This window comes from Mauremys reevesii, linkage group 13 (assembly GCF_016161935.1).
Source record: "Mauremys reevesii isolate NIE-2019 linkage group 13, ASM1616193v1, whole genome shotgun sequence".
Taxonomy (NCBI): Eukaryota; Metazoa; Chordata; order Testudines; family Geoemydidae; genus Mauremys; species Mauremys reevesii.
The window spans coordinates 2435019-2448202 of NC_052635.1; the positions used below are offsets into that span (position 1 = coordinate 2435019).

The 13184-nt window shown below is 55.5% G+C and overlaps 2 gene segments (V, D, J or C); both read left to right on the forward strand.

Annotated features, from left to right (window-relative positions):
* LOC120380446 overlaps nucleotides 1-13184 on the forward strand; it is a 134935-nt gene that overhangs the window by 117072 nt on the left and 4679 nt on the right.
* On the forward strand, nucleotides 10705-11624 carry LOC120380467. The segment is given in 2 exon segments: nucleotides 10705-10838; nucleotides 11160-11624. Coding segments are annotated over 2 exon segments (396 nt in total).

Here is a 13184-nt window from a genome sequence, read left to right on the forward strand (position 1 = left end):
TGTCATTGGTTGGAGCGTAGCACTGAACAACATTCATCTTAATCCTCTTCATTTTAGTTCTGAAGGATGCTGTGATGATCCTGGGACTATGTGCCTCCCAACCAATCAGTGCTCTCTGTGCCTGCTTGGACAACATGAAGCCTACTCCCTGTGTGTGGTGTGCGTCGCTCTCTTCATGTCCTGAATACAGCAACAGCTCTCCTGTCAACAGTCGTCTCTGTCCAGCTTGCGTCCATCTTGTCTCGCTAATGCCTAGTAGGGTCAGGTTGTTGCTCCTCATCTCTGCTGCAACCTGCGCCGTCTTTCCTGACTCGTACATGGTCCTCACGTTCCATGTGCCGATGGTAATCCTCCTGGCTGCAAGAAGGGTGATCGGCTTAGTGGCTTCCTCGCGGCTTTCACCACCCATCGTCATGCATCTTCGAGTTGAAGACCCTTATTTTTCTAGGCTAAAAGTCTCTGTTAACTCTATTGTTGGCGTTTCTGTAGCAAGCTGATTTTTACAGGGTGGAGTTGCTAGCCCCACGCCCAACCCTCCTCCTTTACCCTGACTTGGGACAGGCAGATGGCCCCAAAGGACCTCTCTGGTGGAGTTGATGCATCATTGGCTAGTCCCATTCTTGGTTCTGTTACTACCCAATAGCAGAAGTGTTAGTGTGTAACGGAAATGGCTTATCAAAATCATGTTTGACTAAAAAAGGATGTTTCTTTGTAAGGTTCTTTATGGAAGTAACAAGGTGATTGAATTTCTCTAAAAAACAAGAAAAAACTTGGTTAGACCTGCTTGGTTGGATCTGCTTTTGCAGCATAATTCCTGTATGTCTCATGTGATCTTGCCATAAGCTAATTAAAATAGCAAATTTATTTATACAAGTTCTGGCAAATGTTTGGAACCCAATTAATATCAAGTCAATGTAGCTATTGTTATATCAAGTCAATTATAGATTTAGTTGTGTAGATACACAACTAGTATCATACACAGGGGAGACAGTGGAAGCATTTATCACGAGACTGAGCTTGACCCATGTAGGAAATTGGGAATCAGGGGTAGATTATTGTATTCAGAAGCGGGATCAAACTGGAGATGTGGGTACAGAGGATGAAATATTGGGGCTGCCTTATCTTAACGTGTGGGGCTCATTGTGGATTTAGACAACGGTTTCCTATAGGCAAATAGTGAAGAGCCAGTAGAAACTTCCACACACACCCCTGCCCATTAATGCTGTATGTAGGTGTGCGGCTGTAAAGACCCCGGAAGGAGGGCAAGCAGAAGAAGGGGACCCATGGGTGGAAAAGTTTCCCAGGGATGGGCTGAAAATAAATTAGAATGTGGAAAAATTGACACTGAGGTTTTAATCCGAGGACTTGACCCCCCTCCACAGCGCCAGTACAAGTATCCTTTAGAAGCAGAGGAAGGGATAAATTCTACCATTGAAAGCTTGTTAGAACAGGGTGTTATTGCGGACATGGCGAGTACTAATAATGCCCCGATGTGGTCTGTACTAAAAGGGGCTGGGAAGACCTGGCGAATGACAGCGGATTTTAGAGCATTAAACGCAGTAACCCCCTGCCTCTGCCCCGGGAGTGGCCAAGTACCAAGAGGTAGTTGCTGCAGGAGCAGCAGGAGCACAGTGGTTCTCAGTAACAAACTTAGGGTACGTCTACACTACGAAATTAGTTTGATTTAATAGAAGTTGAGTTTTAGAAATCGATTTGATACGATCGATTGTGTGTGTCCCCACTAAACACATTAAGTCGGCGGTGTGCGTCCACAGTACCGAGGCCAGCATCGACTTCCAAAGCATTGCACTGTGGGTAGTTATCCCACAGTTCCCGCAGTCTCTGCCCCCCATTGGAATTCTGGGTTGTGCTCCCAATGCCTGATGGGGCAAAAACATTCTTGGGGGTGGTTCTGGGTACATGTCATCAGTCCCCTCCCCGCGCTTTCCGTGAAAGCAATGGGAAAAAATTGTTTCTCACCTTTTTTTCCTGGGTTACCGATGCAGACGGCATACCATGGCAAGCATGGCACCCACTCAGCTCACTGTCACCATATGTCTCCTGGGTGCTGCTGGCAGACGCGGTACAGCATTGCTACACAGCAGCAGCTCCTTGCCCTTGCAAGTTAGCAAAGATGGTTATCAGTCCTATTGTACCATCTGCTGCTGTCATGGTTGCTCCCGGCCAGACTTGGTGTGGTCGGTCAGGGGCACCTGGGCAGACATGGGTGCTCCAGGCCGGCCTCTGTGAGGTCAATTGGGGGCGCCTGGACAAAAATGGGAATGCCTTCGGGTCATTCTCTCTTTAAGTTTTGTCTAATGGAGATTCAGTCCTGCCTAGGCTGGAATATGATGCCAGCTGGAGGCTTCTGCCTCAGGCTGCTCTCCCAGCCAGCAGCACGGCGCGGTCACACCTACCCCAGCCTATCCCTTGCTCCCATGGCTCATGAAGCCTGGACAGTAGTTAGGACCAGTCCAACTATAGGCTGAGCAAGTGCAGAATGGTGGTTCACTCTACTTCCCTGTAAGCCAACTGCCCTCCCCTCCCCCCTTTGATCTCTGCTTGCAGAGGCAATAAAGTCAGTGCTGTTTCAAATTCATGCATTCTTTATTACTTCATCACACAAATGGAGGGATAACTGCCAAGGTAGCCGGGGAGGGGTGGGGGAGGAGGGAAGCGATGGGTGGGGTTGTTGCAGGGGCACCCCCTAGAATGGCAGCAGCTCATCATTTCTGTGGGATGTCTGGGACTCTGACCCGGAGCGGCTGTTTGCCACTCTGGTTCTTTAGTAGGTTTGCCTGATATTCCTGGCAGGACTGAATCTCCATTAGATGAAACTTAAAGAGAGAATGACCTGGAGTCATTCCCATTTTTGTCAAGGCGCCCCACCGACCTCACCAAGGCCGGCCAGGAGCGCATCCATGTCTGCCCAGGAGCCCCGACCAACCTCACTGAGGCCGGCCAGGAGCACCCACGGGACGATGATGATGGCTATCATTCCTATTGTACCATCTGCCGTCGGCAAGGCAAGGGGATGCTGCTGTGTAGCACTGCAGCACCGCGTCTGCAAGCAGCAGCCAGTGGACATAAGTGAAAGTGAAAAAAAGTGAGAAACTATTTTTTCCTGTTGCTTTCCTTGGGGGGTTGTGGGGGAGGGGAGTGGTAGTACCTGACAACATGTACCAAGAACCACCCGCAACAATCAGGAATTGGGAGCTCAACCCAGAATTCAAATGCTTGGCGGAGACTGCAGGAACTGTGGGATAGCTACAGTCATCAGTTGTCCTCCCTCCGTGAGAGCAACTGCAGACAATTGCTTCTTGCCTTTTTTCCGCACAGATGCCATAGTGCGGCAAACATGGAGTCTGTTTAGCTCACCGCAGCAGTTTGGCCATTGTAAATACCTCACACATAATCCAGCAGTATGTGCAGTACCTGCAAAAGCGGGCGAGGAAGTGATGACAGTGTGATTACTATACTGATGAGGACAGGGACACAGACGTTCCTAGAAGCACGGCATATGGTGACTGGGAGATCATGGTGGTATTGGGCCAGGTTCATGCCATTGAACGCCGATTCTGGGCCCGGGAAACAAGCGCAGACTGGTGGGACCTCATAGTGTTGCAGGTCTGGGATGATTCCCAGTGGCTGCGAAGCTTTCATATGGGTAGGGCACTTTCATGGAACTTTGTGACTTCCTGTCCCCTGCCCTGAAGTGCAAAGACACCAAGATGCGAGCAGCCCTCACAGTTGAGAAGCGAGTGGCCATAGCACGGTGGAAGCTTGCAACTCCCGACAGCTACCAGTCATTCGTGAATCAGTTTGGAGTGGGCAAATCTACTGTGGAGGCTGCAGTGCTGCAAGTAGCCAACTCAATCATTGACCAGCTGCTATCAAGGGTAGTGACTTTTGGAAATGTGCAGACCATTGTGGATGGCTTTAATGCACTGGGATTCCCTGACTGCAGTGGGGCAATAGACAGAACGCATATCTCTATCTTGTCCCCGGCACACTGGGGCAGCCAGTATATAGACGGCAAGGGGTACTTTTCCACGGTGCTGCAAGCACTGGTGGATCACAAGGGTTAGGGTTAGGGTTAGGGTTAGGGTTAGGAACGTTTCACTGACATCAACGTGGGATGCCCGGGAAATGTGCATGACATTCGCATCTTCAGGAACTCTGGTCTGTTTGAACAGCTGCAGGAAGGGACTTACTTCCCAGAGCAGAAAATAACAGTTGAGGATGTTGAAATGCCTATAATTATCCTCAGGGACCCAGCCTACCCCTTAATGCCATGGCCCATGAAGCCGTACACAGGCACCCTGGACAGTAATAAAGAGCAGTTCAACTATAGCCTGAGCAAGTGCAGAATGGTGGTAGAATGTGCTTTGGGATGTTTAAAAGCTCGCTGGTGCAGTTTACTGACTCGGTTAGACTCAGCACAACCAATATTCCTGTTGTAATTGCTGCTTGTTGTGTGCTCCACAATATCTGTGAGAGTAAGGGGACAGGTGTCTATGGTGGGGTGGGAGGTTGAGGCAACTCGCCTGGTGGCCAATTTTTCACAGCCAGACAACAGGGAGATTAGAAGGGGGCGAGCAGGGCATCAGAGAAGCTTTGAAAGCCAGTTTCATGACTGGCCAGGGTACGGTGTGACAGTTCTGTTTGTTTCTGTTGAAGTCACCCATTCCCTATGTATCTGAAAGGAAATAAAGTCACAATTGTTTAAAAAACATTCTTTATTATTTGTTGCATGACACATTATTGAGAGAAATCAGAAGGTAGACCGGGGGAGGGGGCGTGGAGGAGGAGAGAAGGAAAATTCCAGAAACCAAATCAAAAGTTTGCATATCCCAGCTTTCTGCTGCTTGGGGGATCCTCTGGGGGTGAGTGTGGTGGGTCCCCGTAGCCTCCCCCCATGTTCTTGGGCGTCTGGGTGAGGAGGCTCTGGATCTTGGGGAGGAGGGAGGGTGGTTATACAGGGGCTGCAGCCGCAGTCTGTGGTCTTGCTGCCTTTCCTGCATTATATCCACCAGACAGCGGAGCACATCAGTTTGCTCCCCCATGAGCTTGACCGTAGCGTCCTGCCTGCTTTCATCACGCGCGCCTCCCTCCTTTCTTCGTGTCCCTGTAATGCTTTATGGGAATCCACAATTGTTTGCCTCCACGCATTCAGCTGGGCCCTATCAGTGGGGGAGGACTGCATGAGCTCAGCAAACATGTCATCCCGAGTTCATTTTTTCCACCTTCTAATCTGGACCAGACTCTGGGATGGAGTAGACAGGGGCCTCGTTGAAACATCTGCACCCGTGGGAGGAGAAAAATTGAGGGTAGTATTTTAAAAGATACACTTCAGAGAACAAAGGGGACACTCCTTCTCAGTGAAACAGGCAATTCATAGTACACAGCACATGTTCTTTCTGTACAAGGTCACATTTTGCCTCTTGTACTGAAGTGCCTGCCACTTTGGTGTGAGTGAGCCATCACACGCGGCCGGGCAACAGAATTCAGCTTGCAGGCAGCCATGGTGCGCCCTAGGGGCATAAGGGGTTCTGCTTCTTCTGCATTCATTTCAATGCTTTCAAACTGCCGGGCCCCTTTTCCCATAGCAAGCGATGCCTGGGGAGGGGGCTTGCCATAGCAAAGGAGGGCCTGTGGGCTCTCAGGATGATCGCTTCACACAACTCCCCCCCTCCCCTGCACCCACCGCGCGGCTCCAATGAGGCTCTGAGCAGGGATGAGCCCTTTAAACTAAACGTGAACAGCCCAGCGCTGCTGGGTTTCCCCTGCCCTCCATTGTGTGGCTCCGATCAGGCTCTCACTCACCAGAAGTACCTTCTCCAGGGTCATGGAACAGGAGCCTGCCTTGGGAGTCGGGGGGATGCTATTGGATCCTGCATTAATAATAATTCCTGGCTTGGGGGAGGGAAACAGATTCCCCACTTGCCACCTGTGCACTCTCCTCCTCCTCCTCCTCTTCATCCTCCATACAGTAATCCTCCTTGCTCTGTGCAAGCAGGGCCAAATCCAGGTTTTCTGCTGTGCCAAGCGGAAAAAAAAAAAGCTGTGGCAGCACAATCGCACCACTCCATTCTTCGGTGGCAATTGGGCGGCAGGTCCTTTTCTCGGAGAGGGACTAAGGGACCCGCCACCGAATTGCTGCTGAAGACCCAGACATGCTGCCCCGATAGCGGCCAGAGGGCCACCCCTTGGTATTGGCTGCCCCAAGCACCTGCTTCGTTAGCTGGTGCCTGGAGCTGGTCCTGGCCTCAGGGGAGCTGGCGGGAGGTACAGGTGGCAGCGAACGCCGGCTGAAGGAGCACAGGGTGGCCGTGCAGCCAGCTGGAGAAAAGTGATGCTTTGAAGGGGAAACTGCCACTTCTTTCTGGCCAATGGCTGCGTGGGTGCCCCCTGTTCCTCTTGAGTCCTCCGGCCTGCGTTCGTACCGCTCACCACTGCTTGGGGCAGGGTGGGGCAGGCGGCCGGTGGAGGAGGAGGACGGCCACCAGAACTGGCACAGAGCCCGTGGGCCAGGGGGGCCAGCTGGGGGGATGGGCTGACTGCAGGAGGTGATGCAGAGCCCGCAGGTTGGGGGCCAGCCAGGGGAGGCAGAGGTGAAAGTAAGCCGGTACGGGCTGGTGCGGAGGGCCAGTAAAAAAAGATGCAGCAGCGTACCACAAATACGTGGAGCATTCAGGCAGGGGCTGCAGGGGCTCCCCTCTAGCTTACAGCAGGGAGCAGGGGGACTGGCTGAGGGAGAAGCCTCCCCAGGCCGCCTGCTGCCTGCATAGGAACAGTTTGAATGTAGCTGTTCACTCAGCTGTTCAGACCGGATTAGGGGCCATATCTGGCATCCTTGTTAATTTCACCCACAGTTGTTGGGGTGGGGGGCAGGGGTGAGACCAAGGCAGGGGCAGAATACAACAGGCATTTGGCTGCACAGCTTAAATCCAGAGCTAATAAAAGCCAGTGGAAGGGGAAAAGTCACTGTCACATCGGTTTCTCTCCTCCCTCCTCCAGCCCCAACAACTGTGAGTGAAATTAACAAGGATGCCAGAAATGGCCCCTAAACCTGCGGAGTGAACAGCTGACTTCAAACTGTTCCTATGAGGCTTCTCCCTCAGCCAGTGCCCCTGCTCCCTGCTGCACGATAGAGGGGAGTCGCTGCAGCCCTCTGCACATGCATCCTTACCTCTCCGGCAGCCCCCCTGCCCAGATGGGGAGTGACAGGGGACGGCTCCTCTCACACCTCTGCTGGCCCCTTCTCAGCCGCAAGGGCCAGTCCCAGCCAGGGTCTCCCACTGGGCCCCCCCCCCGGTCTCAGCCCATCACACAACAGTTCAGCCCCGTCCCAGGGGCAGCTCTGAACCAAGGTCCTTCCCCGCCTCCAGGGCTTGACTTCAGTTCCCCCCCTTGTGAGGGCACTGGGCCCCTGGGCTTCTCCCTCTGGGAGTCCATGTGCTACTTAAACCAGCCTTCCACATCCCCCGTCCCCCGGGCTCTTGGGCTTCCAAACCCTTTTAAATTGCCCCGGCATGGGAGGCTAGCCCCCAGCTCCACTCCTTCTGCCTGAACCCTCCCCTCTTGGCCGGAGCCTGGAGACACCCCACAGCCACAGGAGCCAGCCCCAGGCCCAGCCCCGCCCGGAGGAGCACCGGTCTGACATCCCGCTGTTCTTCTAATGAAGGCTGTTCTACCTAATTAAGGGAGCCCCATAGTCTGGCTCCAGTAATTAGGTGCCTCCTGGACCCTGGAGAGGAGGTGGAGGAAGGTGAGGTGATGGGAGAAATAGGAGATATGTGGGGGTCAGTGGGGTGAGGTGGGGGTGGAGGGTTTGGAGTGTCCCAGCCCCAGCCTGGGTTGGGGGAGCTGGCTGCACGAGATAGAGGGGCTAGGGAGAGCAGGCTGCGGGGGTGAGGGGCTGGGGGAATTAGGCTTCATGGGGGGGGGAGTGCCAAGATTTCTGGTGAGTTGCTGGCATCTGGGGGCTTGTGGCTACCTGGAAGTGACCGTATGGGTAAAGCAGAGCACTCCAAGGTTTGAAGACATAGAGCTGTGGTTGTATTTTCACCGGTGTCACTTTAAGAAGCTGCTTTATGCCATTTACTCTCTCTTAGATACTGATCCCGCAAACAGTTGTGCCTGTGGAGGGCTCCCAGGCAGAGGCGTTTGCAGGACTGGGGCTTTAGTGAATGAAAACTGGAGCAAAAGCACGTGGATAGGCCTAGCTCAGGGGTGGGCAAACTACCGCCCACAGGCTGGATCCGGCCCATCAGGGTTTGGATCTGGCTCGTGGGATTGCCACCCCCACGGTGCCGCGGGGCTAAGCAGGGGAACCTCCCATTGGCCGGGACTGGGGAACCATGGCCAATGGGAGCTTCCGGGGAGGTACCCGCAGACAAGGGCAGCGTGCAGAGCCCTCTGCCCGCCCTCCCCCAGGGGCCGCAGGGAAGTGGTGCTGGCCACTTCCAGGAGTGCAGCAGGGCAGGGCTGGGGTGGGCAGGCAGGGAGCTTGCCCTGGCCCCTGTGCCAGCAGCAGCCACCCCAGAGCCAGAGCAACTCCAGGTAAGTGGCACCAGACCAGAGCCCACACCCTGCACCCCAACCCCCTGCCCTGAGCCCCCTCCTACAACCCAACCCCCTGCCCTGAGCCTCTGCTGCTCCCTGCATCCCAACCCCCCACCCTGAGCCCCCTCCCGCACTCCACACCCCTTCCTGCACCCCAACCCGCTGCCCTGAGCCCCTCCCACACTCCACACCCCTCCTGCACCCTAACCCCTGCCCTGATCCCCTCCTGCACCCCAACCCCTGCCCTGAGCCCCTCCCACACTCCACACCCCCTTCTGCACCACAACCCCCTGCCCTGAGACCCCATCTCACCTGTTCTGCACCTCAAACCCCTGCCCTGAGACCCCTCGTACACCCTGCATCCTTCCTGCTCCCCAACTCCTAGCCCTGAGCCCCTTCCTGCACACTGCACCCTCCCCACCTGTCCCGCACCCCACCCCCATGCCCCAGTCCTACATTCATGGCCCTGCATGCAATTTCCGCACCCAGATGTGGCCGTCGGGCCAAAATGTTTGCCCACCCCTGGACTATTTAGTGGCTGGCAATGCAGAAATAGACTCCGCCTCAGTTAGTATGAATAATGAGCTTTCTTCTCTTCAACCCGCTTTGTAAACATGAACTAAGAGCAAGAAATGCCAGAGACACTGTATAAAGACTGGGGGTGGAACATCATCCCCCCACCTCCCCCGCCGCCGCTTTTGCCCACCAAAATGTTGCCACTGTTCGCACAGACCAGCAAAGGCCGCATGGTGCTTGTGCAGCGCGTTGTGGCTACTGACCAGTTCAAGACTGGGCTGTGATACACAAGGACAAGTTGGGAGGTAGGTAACGGTTCGGTTTTCCTTCCTGAGTAACTTCAGGGTCATTCTACCCACCTGGCTGTCACCCGAACCCAGCTGTTTAGGACACTGCCCAAGAAACCCACCAGCCCTTTTAGTTTGGGATTTTTGAAGGCACCCAAATGATTTAGGCACCCGCATCCCGTTGCTTGGCAATGGGACTCCTTGCTCCTTCGGCCTCCTTTGAAAATCTCAGCCTAAGTGACTGGCCTGAGATCACAAAGTGAGTCTGTAGCAGAGACAAAACTGAGTCCAGGGCAAGGCTGGCACTTCCATTTAGGAGACCAGGAGGCAGCACTGGAACACAGAAGGACCCCCGCCTAGGGTGCCAAAAACCCTGGCACCACTCCTGCCCCCCCCTGCCCTGAGGTGCCTCCCCGCCAGCAGCAGCTCCCGCCCTGCCCTGAGGCGCCCCCTCCCCACCCCACCTCTGCTCCGCGTCCTCCCCGAGCATGCAGCCCCCGCTCTAATTCTCCTCTCAGCCTTGCGGCGTCAAACAGCTGATTGGTGCAGCAAGCCTGGGAGGTGGGAAAAGCGAAGCAGCAACTGCGCAGTGGAACCCCCAGGCTGCCAGCGGTGCCGGTGGGGGCTCAGCGCAGCGGCCGCTGAAACGGCTTTAAACATTTTTGGGGGGGGGGCGCCGCTTTTTGGCGCCCCCAAATTTTGGTGCCCTAAACAACCGCCTAGTTCGCCTAAATGGTAGCCCCGGCCCTGGTGGGGGGGGGAGCTGCTCCAGGGCTGGGGGGCACAAGGTGGAAGTTTCGCCTAGGGCACAAAACTTCCTTGCGCAGGCCCTGCCCCGGAGTCCCTGATTCACAGCCCATAGAACACCCCGCCCTGCACCTTGGAGAGAACTATGAAGCCCTGGAGCGTCAGGAGAGGGACTGATGGGGCCTATGCCTGTCCCAGCTTTCATGGTCTGCTTTCCTGGGGGGGGGGGGCTCTCATGCTTTGGCAGGGCCTGTGGCTTTGGCAGGGCCTGTGGCGAGGGGTTGGGTCCAGGGACCAAACTGCCAAGAACAGGCAGCGAAGCAGCGTCGCTCTCAGATTGTCTGTAGCTCATGCCCCAAGTCTGGGGCAGGGAATCCTTCTTCCCCGTCTGTTTTCACCTAGCCCCGTTCTCCGGCTCAGGGTTCTGGTCTCTTCTCTGCTATATCACGTCACCCCCGACCCTCACTGCGCCACGCCCCCGCCCCCCATCAGCCTCTCGCCCGGCCTGCCCGCTTGCTGGGTTCAGCCCCTTTTATTTCCAACCCCCCGGCTCTCCCCCGAATATGCAAAGCTGCCACAGCCGACTCCCTACTTAACCACCGACTCCGGCATCTCAGCCAACGGCCCCGCATCCGGCTCAGGGACTTACCGGGCTGCGCTCCCATCCCATCACCATGCTGGGTCCGCTGGGAATCTGCGTTTTCCTGCTTGGCCTCTCCGGTGGGTTTGTTTCTCTGTTCACCGTCGGTTTGAGATCGCGCTGCAGTTCCTGGGCTGAGGGTTTTTCCTACAGTTATCTGGGAACGTCTCTCTAGGCAAGTCAGTAGAGCTCGTGGTGCTGAATACTGGGGGTGCTGTAGAAAATCCCCTCACAACTCGTCCTGCGTGGGAGGACACTGAGATCCGGCCGGGGAGTCACACTAGGGAGTGTTTAGATTAATCTCCACATGCGGGTCTGTCTCCTCTCTAGTGTGTCTGTCTGTGTCGCTAATCTGCTGTTTTTAAACATTACTTCTAACAACCCGCTTTGTTTGTTTCCAGGGGCCCGGGCACAGGTGGTTCTCACCCAGTCCGGACCGGAGATTAAGAAACCCGGAGAATCCACCAAACTGACCTGTGCGGTGAGCGGCTTTGATCTCAGCAGCTATAGCATGTACTGGATCCGACAGGCTCCGGGAAAGGGGCTGGAGTGGCTGATTTATTATTATTCATCGTCCAGCAACAGCTACTCCCCGACAATCCAGGGCCGATTCACGGCCTCCAAGGACAGCTCCAATTTCTACCTGCACATGACGGGCCTGAAAGCGGAGGACACCGCCCGGTATTACTGTGCGGGAGACACAGCGAGGAGAAGCCGGTCTGAGCTCAGACACAAACCTCGCCGGGTGTGAATGGAAAAGAAGCGCCCAGCAGGTGGCGCTCCGGCGCTACACAGCAGGGAGCCCCTGGCAGCAAACACGCTCGGAAGGAGACAGGCTGGTCTGTCTGCTTGTGCGCCGCTCCCGGCACCACCAAGACTGACACAGTCATTGAAACACACGCGTGCAGAGGGGGACAGGATGTCTCTCCTGCGGCTTGTCTTCCCTGGCCTCGGCCAGACACAGGCTGGGAAAGGAAAACAGTTACACACTAATTAATACGAGTCCTTTAGTTGCGTCTCTCCGGCACGAGGGAGTAGCTGCTCCTGCTGCTCCACGTGAAGTCAATTGTTATTTTATTATTTTGCTTGATGGCCCCTGGAGTCAGTCACAGACCGGGGCTCTAGTGTGCGAGGCGCTGCACAACAGATCAAACAGCCGGTCAGAGCCCCAGGAGCTTATGAACTGTAGGACAAGAGACAGATGAGCAGGGAGAGATACATGGGGGAGGGGAGACAAGGAACCAGTGAGACAATATTGATCCGCAGGGACCCCTCAGCGAAACAGCAGCCTGTTGTCAATACTTCCTCATGCTCCAGGGCAGAGGAGGGGTTTTGGAGCGCTTTGAAGGGGAGTAATGAGGCAGCATTGACCAAATTCCCCCCACGCCCCCCCCCCACCCTATCCCGCTGCCAAGGCGCGGGCAGCCGCGGGGAAAAGCAGACGGCTACTTGTTTACACAGGGAAGCCGGGCTGAGCTCAGAGAAAAACCTGCCCTCGCTGGCTAAGCACAAACGCTCCGCTGGGGGGCGCTGAGACCGTGAGCGAGAAAACTCCGGTCCGCAGCTGCCTGTCTGTGACTCTCCCCCACAGACACAGACACGGACCAACCGCCCTGTTAGCAGAGACCAGCCCGCAACTGGGACTCAGGAGGAGACTCAAGTCCCTGCTCTCACGACTCTTTATTTACTTATAGCAAGTGCAGCAGCCTTGCACCAGCCATGTGCCCTGGTGAGCTTGGCCCTAAGGTATCGATTCCTAGCACTCCCGTGTGACGTTATCTGATTAAAATGTGGCCATATAGATGATTGTCGCAAGCTCTGTTCTATATCTGCAGCAAAGGTTGTGGAGTGAGGTGCCTATGAAAAGGTTCTGATTTGCTGGCTATGGTTATGCTCTCTGTGTGCATGTGTCATTATTGAATGTGAAGGTATAGAACTGAGGTGCACCCAGGGGCGGCTCTAGGAATTCCACGGCCCCAAGCAGGGCGGCGCACCGCGGGGTCGTGCTCTGGCAGTCGCCGGTCCTGCGGCTCTGGGGGACCTCTTGCAGACGTGCCTGCGGATGCTCCACCAGAGCCGCGGGACCAGCAGACCCTCCGCAGTCAGAGCCAGAGACGCCTGCTGCCCTCCCGGCAAAATGCGCCCCAAGTGCGCACTTGGCGCGCTGGGGTCTGGAGCCGGCCCTGGGTGCACCTAAGGGAGTTGGGCGCTGCAGAGCTTTACAAAATCCCGCTTGATGAGTCACTACTTAGAAAAATCCGGCCCCACATGACTTGCCCCGAGTGACACAGAAAGTCTCGGACAGGGAGGGAACAGAGCCTGGCCATGCAGGGTCCCCGCTGGGCGCCCTTCCCCCTGAATGATCCTTGCTCGCTTCCCTGTGCCACTTCCTGAAGCCCCAGGCAGGTAAATTGGGCTCGCTAAGT